At 37.3% G+C, this 9487-nt stretch overlaps 1 protein-coding gene across 1 annotated transcript; it reads left to right on the top strand.

Annotated features, from left to right (window-relative positions):
* Nucleotides 1-7637: 7637 nt before the first annotated feature.
* On the top strand, nt 7638-9269 carry LOC132308268 (protein ROH1A). The gene has a single exon (XM_059806299.1). The coding sequence runs from the start codon at nt 7735-7737 to the stop codon at nt 8953-8955; it is 1221 nt and encodes a 406-aa protein (XP_059662282.1). The 5' UTR covers nt 7638-7734; the 3' UTR covers nt 8956-9269.
* Nucleotides 9270-9487: the final 218 nt, after the last annotated feature.

Genomic DNA, 9487 nt, shown 5'->3' with positions numbered 1-9487 from the left:
CTAGCTCTTTTGCTACGTCTAGGTTCTTTCTTAATTTCATCATCTATAGACTCTTGGTCTATATTCTCTTGTGTATTGCTATTAGCAATATCATGATTTCTTTTAAGAGGATTTTTATAAGGAAATATATCCTTAAAGAAGCAAGCATTCCTTGACTCGATAATTGTATTGACATGGATATTAGGAATGTCTGATTTATGCACAAGGAAACGATATGCATTACTATTCTGTGCATAGCCTATGAAAATACCATCAAAGGTTTTTGGTCCTATCTTAACTTTCTTAGGTGTAGGAATCGCAACCTTAGCTAAATACCCCCACACTTTTAAGAATTTATAGGAAGGTTTTTGACCTTTCCATAATTTATAAGGTGTCACATTTGTTTTCTTTTGAGGTATTTTGTTGAGAACATAGTTAGCAGAGAGCAAAGCTTCCCCCCCCCCCCCCCCAAATTCTAGGTTAAATCAGAACTTATCAACATAGCATTCATCATTTCTTTTAAGGTACAGTTTTTACGTTCAGCAACATCGTTCTGTTGAGGTGAATAAGGAGCGATAGTTTGGTGAATAATACCATGTTCTAAGCAAATGTCAGCGAATGGTGTTTCGTATTCACCACCTCTATCATTTCTAGACACCTTTATCTTTTTGCCAAGTTGATTCTCAATCTCATTCTTGTAATGTTTAAACATTTCCAAAGCTTCATCTTTACTTCGTAACAAGTATACATAACAGTATATTGTGCAATCATCAATAAAAGTAATAAAATACTTTTTCCCACCTCTAGTTGACATATATTTAAAGTCACAGATATCACTGTGAATTAATGCTAGAGGTTCAGTACTTCGCTTTATAGAGTGAAATGAGGTTCTAGTCAATTTTGCTTCTACACATGTTTGACATTTTTTTAATTTAAATCAATACTAAATTTAGGTATAGACTCCATGTTAATTAATCTACGAATCATATCATAATTAACATGTCCTAACCTACCATACCACACATTAGATGATTCAATCATATAAGCAGAAAAAGCATTAGCTTTATTATTATTATTAATAATTTTGGGTACAACAGTCATTATATTGAACTTAAATAGTCCATTACTTAGATACCCTTTGCCCACATACACCCCATTCTTAGTCAGCACAAACTTGTCAGATACAAAGACCAGCTTGAACCCATTCTTGCTTAGAAGTGACCTAGAGACCAAGTTCTTCCAGATGTCTGGTACATGCAGCACATTATTAAGAGTGAGCTCTTTCCCTGAGGTCATTAGTAACTTGATCTTTCTTTGTCCTTCAACCTTTGCAGTAGAAGAGTTCCCCATGTAGAGTTGTTCTTCATTATCTATAGCTTCATAGGTAGTGAACATTCTCTTTTCAGACCAAACATGACGAGTAGCTCCTGTGTCCACCCATCATTCTCTATTGCTGATCACCAGGTTGATTTCAGAAACCACAGTTGAAAGTTTTAGCTCAGACACATTATTTATCAACTTATCTTCCTCAGTAATATGCACCTCAGTGGTATTTTTCTTGGATTTATGTTGTGCTTTGCGGCTACGACAATCTTTAGCTCGGTGTCCTAGCTTACTGTATATGAAGCACTTCTCAGTGAACCTCTTGTAGTTTCAGCCACCTCTTATAGTTTCCTTAAATGGGACCTTCGCCAGAGTACTTCTTCTTCTTATTCTTCTATCCAGCTTCCACTACATTTGCCTTTGACACCATTGAAGAATTCTCGACTTTCTTTTCAGATGTCCGGTTATCTTCTTCAATTCTTAGCCTGACAATCAGGCCTTCGAGCCACATTTCCTTGCGCTTATGCTTCAAGTAATTTTTGAAATCTTTCCAAGTAGGTGGCAGCTTCTCAATGATTGAAGCTACTTGAAAGGATTCACTCAATGCCATCATCTCAGCATGTATCTCATGTAGGATCAGCTGGAGCTCCTGCACTTGGCTCATAACTGTCTTGGAGTCTATCATTTTGAAGTCCAGAAATCGTCCGACCACGAACTTCTTTAATCCTGCATCCTCTGTTTTATACTTTTTGTCTAGTGACTCCCAGAGCTCTTTAGCAGTATTTATTGGATTGTACATATTATATAAAGTGTTGTCCAATCCATTAAGGATGTAGTTCTTGCATAGGAAGTCTCTATGCTTCCATGTATCAACAGCTCCAAGCTTGGTAATGTCAGTCTCACTCTTATCTAGCACTGGGGTAGTCTCAGTTAGATACTTGCTTAGATTCGGAGTTGTAAGATCGAACATCACTTTCGGTTGCCACCTTTTAAACTCCACCCTATTGAATTTTTCGGGCTTCTCCTCATGACTGACGAGAACATTGGGCATAGTTGTACTTGTACTTGCCATCTTTCTAATATATATTAAATATATAGACCACAGTCAAATTTACAGAAATAAAACAACAACAATATTTAAATAATTAAACTATAGTATAATTTGATTCTGTCTTATAATTGTCATCCAAAATATGGTCTAATTATATTATATACTATAGTATTATTTATTTAAATATTATCTGTAAATATAAAATAATAATCTATAAATATATAATTTCTTATAATATATAGTTTAATATAATCAAATAAAACTATAAAATAAATGAACCTGATTAAAAGTCGAGGCTAGAATTTAATTCTTTGTCCTTAAGACAGATTTGCCCTGCTATGGAGCTAACAAACTCAGTGGCGTCTATCTCTCAGGATACAACGACTTGTGTTTCTTCGGTAATAGCACTGCAAACGAAAGGAATAGGCGAACCGGGTCGGTGTAGTACTCTCTGACTCGAACTCGGACTCGGATTGACTGACTAAGGCTCGAACCCAAATACTAAGGCTCGAACCCACAGACTAAAGAGAGAAGGAGGAAGAAGAAAATTCAGAAGAAGAGAAGAATTCTCTGAATTTTGGTGTGATTTGGAATGAACCCAATGAGGGGTATTTATAGGCTAGATGGTGCCTTTTTTGAATGGCTGCAACCATTGGTTTACAATGGTTCAGGAAAAACTGCAGGTGGTTTATTTTGCAAAAAGGTGCAGCCATTGGTTCATAATGGTTCATAAAAAACTATTTTAATCCATTATGAAGCCCAGCAAACAGGCCCAATTCGGCCATCTTAACAAGCCTAGCAAAATAAAATTAAAATCCAATCACACAAGCCCAATTTCGTTTAATAAAAAATTAAACATATTTCACAATCAAGCCCCGCCCAAGCCCGGACCGGGTCAGGTCTGGTTGGGCGGCGAGCACGTGTGTGGTAATTGGTTCAGACCCAAGCTTGCCTAGGTCCTCCCCCTCTTAAAAACTTGGGTGTCCTTGGGTTCCAACCCAAATATCATACTAAGCTTATTTAAACTTAAATTGATTTTAATAATTTTCCCACGTGGGACAAACATTTCCCACATTTTGCAAACCTATTTAGGCTTTATCAAACACCTTACTTTGGAACTAATTCTCATTCACCTGGAAACGGATTTGAAAAAGGAAATATACCACGTTCATCTCCTTGCAGAGAGGAACGCGCTCGTCTATAGATCCACAAAAAATTATTAGCGGAATCTATTCAAAATCTCTTTCAAAGTTTATGTTTTTAATGCCCTTATTTCCAACAAAACCTCCAAACCCTTCCCTTTGCTTTCAACAATTTTTGCCAAACACAAATTTTTAATCCCCCTCCATCACCTTCCTTTCCCTTTCTTCCCTTTTCCATTGCACCAAACTGACCCTAAATCTTGCAAATCAGGCTTGCACCAAACACCTCAAAGACAATGGTTGTTCTGTAGTTAATTTTCAATGGGTGGATCTATATATAATAGTAGCATAATCTAACTAAATCAAAGCCGATGTTGGGGGGTGAATAGTAGACAGAAAAACCTCAATTGTTATAATATTGCATTTGGTATGCAGGAATGGAATGAAATGCAAGTAGGAATGGAATGAGAATGGGAATGGAATGGAATGGAATGGAATGACCATTTTCATTCTATTATTTGGTTGTAAATATGAAATGTGTAGGAATGGAATGATAATAACCATTCTAGTGTTTGGTTGGACCAATTTAAAATTTAGAATGAAATAAATTTCAAATTGAATTATCCAAAATATCTCTCTTAGTAACAAATAAATAAAATTAACAAAATGACATTCTCTAATAATTTTTTAAAAATAAATGGTGGCAGTGGCGATAGTGGATGGTGGTGGAGGTGAAAAACGGTAGTGGTGTAGATGGTGGTGTTGTTAGGCAACGGCAGCGGTGGTGGAAAGAGGTGGCAGTAGTGTAGTGGTGGTGGTGGAGGGAGATAGTGCTGTTGGTGGCGGTGGTGGAAGGCAGTGGAGGTGGCGGTGGTGGAAGGCGGCAGCGGTTGGAGTGGTGGAAGGCTATGGCGGTGGTGGTGATGGAAGGTGGTGGAAAGCGATTGTGGTGGCAGTGGTGGTGGAAGGCAATGGAAGTGGCGGTGGCGGCGGAAGGCAGTGACGATAGAAGACGGTAGTGGTGGTGGAAAGTGGTAATGGTGGTGAAAGGCGATAGCGGTGGTGGCAGTGGTAGTAGAAAGCGGTGGCTATGGTGAAATGTGGTGGCGATTATGAAAGGCAACGACGGTGGTGGTTGTGGTGGATGGTGGTGGCGGTGGAAGGTAGCAGCGGTGGTGGTGGAAAGTGGTGGCGGTGGAAGGCAGCAGCAGTGGCGGTGGAAGGTGATGGCGGTAGTGGCGGTGAAAAACGGTGGCAATGGTTGTGGTGGTTGTGGTAAATGAAAGCGGTGTCAGTGGTAAAAAGTGGTGGTGGAAAGTGGTGGACAATGGTGAAAGTTGGTGGCGATAATGGTGGTGGAAGGCGGTGGTAGTGGTGGTGGTGGTAAAAGTCGGAAGTAGTTGTGGTGGAAGGTAATGGTAGTTTTTGAATTTGGAACATGAGGGTTTTTTGGGAAGTTAACTTTTAAAAAAAATTAACTTGAGAATGGAATGACCATTTCATAGGTTTAGTTATGTAATAAATTTTCATTCTCAGGAATGGATTTTCATTCCAATGGAATGGCCATTCCCACTTTATATTGCATACCAAACAAAGGAATGGTTGGAATGGACATTTCATTTCATTCGTACACACCAAATGCAGCATAAAAGTTAGGAGAACATTTTGGACCTTAATAATAATTTTCAATGCATAGATTTTTTGTTTTCTAGGTAAAATATTTTATTTTTATTTTTATTTTTTCAGTGTTTGACAAAAGTTAAGTAGAGATTAAAGTCGAAATGTATGGCGAGAATTGTAAAATAACAATCAAACACCAATATATATATATATATATATTTAAAAGTATTTTACATCCAAACAAACTAAACCCTAATCTTTTTCAAAATTTTCCAATCTTAACATTGTGGCATTATAGTCACTCGAATATTATTAGGATTCATGTTTATGACCCTGACAAAAAAAATTTACACTGGCATGCCTAACATAATTAATCTATTTATTTATTTTTTCAACCTTGTGTCCAATTACATTATAACATGACAAAAGTTGAGTTTATTCATCTGTTGTGGTCCTCCTCTTAAAGATCTCGGAGGAACAAATTAGATATGGTTATAACATTTGATATTGTTATACAAAGTTGTTACTTTCAAGTCTCAATTAAGATTCGAATTTATCAAGAATTTTAGACATTGTGATTTAGTGATTTTTTTTTTTTTGCCTTTAAAAAAGTATAGTGAGAATTAAATTTTCAGAAAAATAAAGCGGAGTGTGTGTATTTTTAACCAATAAAAAAAATTATATTATTTAAGATTCTAACTCAAGCTTTGATGCAAACCCACCATCACATCATTGTACCAGGTAATTTCACCCTATTCTCCTCTACTCCTCTAGAGGCTTTAGAAAGAAAAAAAAAAAAAAAAAAAAAATTTACCCGCTATATTTTTAATAAGCAGAATGTGGAATTATTATTTTTTTCCCTTTTTTATATGTTTTTTTTAAAAAAATTATTTTCACACACACATATATAGACATTTGTATATTTTCCTCCCTAAATTTCTCTTACATTTTTTTTTTTCATTTATTCTTTAAATTTGTCAAAATTTCCTTATTCATTCATGCTTTAATTGGTTTCTTTCAAATTCGTGTCATTTTTCTTTTTATTTGTGGTTTTTCTTCTACACCTTAAAATTCTTAAAATTTATTTTTTCTCAGTCACCCTGATTTTAAATCCTAGCCTCCTCCCTGTTCATACCTAATCATTTTTTATGGTGCTTCCTTTACCAAAATATGTATTCTTTTTTTTTTTTGGATAATATGATTTTTGTACCGTGTAATTGCGGTAAATTATTAGACCTATTTTAATTGGTCATATATGTAACAAATAAATAAATATAGTCATCAACTTATTTGTATTTAGTATAAATAATCAATTTAAAATCATTCAATTAAATAATTCACTACAAAATTTTGATACCTATGTTTTTTATTTTATTCTATGACCTTAAAAGTGAGATAATTTATGTGCAGAAAAATTGCCACCTAAAACGTAGTTTGAGAACATTAAACCAAAGGGTGGGTTAACTAAGCATTAATTCCGGTATAAAGCAACCTATTGAGCACTAAAACAGAAAGTTCAAAAGTCATTGAAACATTTTTGACAGTGCCAACTAGGTTGCCTTCTATTCAACGAATGCTTCTAAAGTGGCAGCCGAAGTGCACGCAACTTCATTAGTTTTTTTTGTTTTTTTTTACTACCAACTTAGAAACATATCAAATATCATCAGAAAAAATTAAGCTGAGAGAGAGAGAGAGAGAGAGAGAGAGAGAGAGATTAATAAACGGGAGGAGAGAGAAAAATAAATTATTCTTCATCCTCTTTTCATTTTATTTTATTTTATCAAATTTTCATATTGTATGAAATTATAACTTCATATAACTTCAACCAATTTAAAACTTTTTTCTTTTTCTTTTAAGTGATATTTATCGTCACACACTCTTGTACGCTTGCAGGATAGAGCTATATTATATATACCCTAGTGAAAATAAAATGATATGCCCTAGTTATGTAAAATAAGTATATATATATTTTAATTTAGATTCAATTATTAAAATTTGAAGATGTTGTTAATCAAATAAACAAGATATGATGGATTAAATGGAGGAGTGCATCTAGTTTATAAAATACAATGAAAATAGATACATGGACTAAAAATAATAAATTATAATTATATTCAGGACTAGTAATAAAATGAGAGAAAATAAGTTAAAATAGTTTGAACACGTGGGAAGAAAATTTTTAAGTGAAAAAAAATGAAATCAGTTTATGTTAAAAATAATACTATAGGAGGAAAAAAAAAAGGATCAAAATTAGTAAGAAGAATATGAAATAAAGATTTAGTGAGAAAATAGATTTAAATATAGAAAGGAAATATAAGATTGTTGGGACTCCAAATATTTGGGAAAAAAGATTTGGTTGTTATATGGTCTGAGAAACAAATTTAGATGGTTAAGTCGTTATTGTTAGAAGAAATGAAGGGTGTTGTGGGAACAACCATGTAAGAAAACTACTACCCAGTCAGCCTAAAAGGAAGAAGAAAAAGTCTGAGTTCCTGATAAGGCATGACCATCCAATAAGGACGTATATAACTGCCAAACGACCCTTCCTTTCAAACCACTCTCTCTCTCTCTCTGACTTCTTCTTCCTCCTCCTCCTTTTCTCTCTCTTAAACTCTAACCATGTGGGCAACAGATAGTCAGGGTTCCTTCCTGAATCGAATAAGCATTCGCAGGAACCAGGTGGTCTCAATGGAGGGCAACCATGAACAAGAGCTCGAAGACCTTGAACTCTTCCAGAAACACGTCGCCGATCGCTTCTCTGATCTCCTCCCTCCACAATCTTCCACCACCGCCGCCGCCGCGGCCGATTCCTCTACCGTTGAAAGCCCTTCCTCCGCCGATCCCCTCCTCTCCATTTCCTGGTTCAGAAAAATCCTCGACGCATTCCTCTGCTGCGAGGCCGAATTTAAGGCGGTCCTCGTGATGGGCCGCGACGCCTCCCAATTCACCAAACCACCGCTCGATCGTCTCATCCCAGAATTCCTGGACCGTGCCGTCAAAGCCCTAGACGTCTGCAATGCCATCACCCACGGCCTCGAATTGGCGCGTCACTGGCAGAAGCTTGCTCAGATCGCTGTCACCGCCCTTGAACACCGACCCATTGGAGAGGGACAAGTCCGACGCGCCAAAAAGGCTCTGAACACTCTGCTCACGTCCATGGCTTTGGACGATAAGGAGGGAAATCACGGCAAATCTACCGAGCGTACATGGTCTTTCGGGCGGAGGGGCGGCGGCGGGACCAAGGACAGGACCGCCGGGAACTTCCGGCCGCTGTCGTGGAGCGTGGCGAAGTCTTGGTCGGCGGCGAAGCAGATCCAGGCGATGTCTTCGAATCTGGTGGCGCCACGTGGAGGGGAGTCGACGGGACTGGCTCTGCCTGTATATATAATGAGTACGGTTTTGGTGTTTGTGATGTGGACATTGGTGGCGGCGATTCCGTGTCAGGAACGGGCTGGGCTGGTGACCCATTTTCCGCTGCCGAGGCAATTGGTGTGGGCTCAGTCCATAATTGGGCTGCAAGATAAGATTGGGGAGGAGTGGAAGAAGAAGGAGAAAAAGGGGATTAGTGGGTTGTTAGAGGAGGTACAGAGGATGGAGAAGTTGGCCCAGTCTTTGGTGGAATTCGCCGACAATTTCCAATACCCGGTGGAGGAGGAGAAGGCGGAGGAGGTGGCGGCGCAGGGGGCGGAGCTGGGGGAGGTTTGCCGGAAGATGGAGGATGGTTTGATTCCATTACAACAACAAGTGAGGGAAGTATTTCATAGGTTGGTGAGGAGCAGGACAGAGGTGCTTGATATACTTGATCAATCTGGTAAATTGTCTGCACCGGTTCCATACTGATTTGAAATCAATATCAGTCTAATTGATTGTACATTTTTTTTTTCTACAAGTCATGTCATGTTTTTTTGAAAGTTTTGGGGATGATGTTATGATTTTAGGTATAATATGTTTATGGGTGATATATACATGGGTATACCATGTTAGGTATTTTTTGAAGGGATTTAGCTTATAGGCCACTAAGGTAATGATGAAGCAGTCATTGCTTTATGTGATAATGTACCACTCCCTTTTTATTGTTATCTAATGTATTCTGCCAAATTAGCAGAAGTTTTCCTTCAGAAGAAATGTATGTATATGACAAATTTGTTTTCCAATTTGTATTCAAAATGGATAGAATGAGAAGTGGTTAGATATTTTGATTAATTATTTGAAAATGTGTCCTCTAACATTGTTTGGGCACGTATACATATGTTGGGGGTGTTTGGGCATATATAACTGGTGGAAAATGGATGTTTACTGGTAACAGAAGTGATTAGTCTGTGTTCGATTTCTTATCTTGGTTGGTTATGGGAAACACTTAGTTTTTCTGGAT

This window comes from Cornus florida, unplaced genomic scaffold, assembly GCF_030987335.1.
Source record: "Cornus florida cultivar Cherokee Brave unplaced genomic scaffold, ASM3098733v1 CherokeeBrave_3.0.0_Hap2_Chr05, whole genome shotgun sequence".
NCBI classification, from domain to species: Eukaryota; Viridiplantae; Streptophyta; class Magnoliopsida; order Cornales; family Cornaceae; genus Cornus; species Cornus florida.
Note: the sequence above shows the minus strand (reverse complement) of the source record. Positions and strands in the feature narration are given on the sequence as shown.

What these genes read in the sequence shown, in the direction of transcription:
- LOC132308268 (XM_059806299.1), top strand. Translation starts at nt 7,735, where the DNA reads ATGTGGGCAACAGATAGTCAGGGTTCCTTCCTGAATCGAATAAGCATT.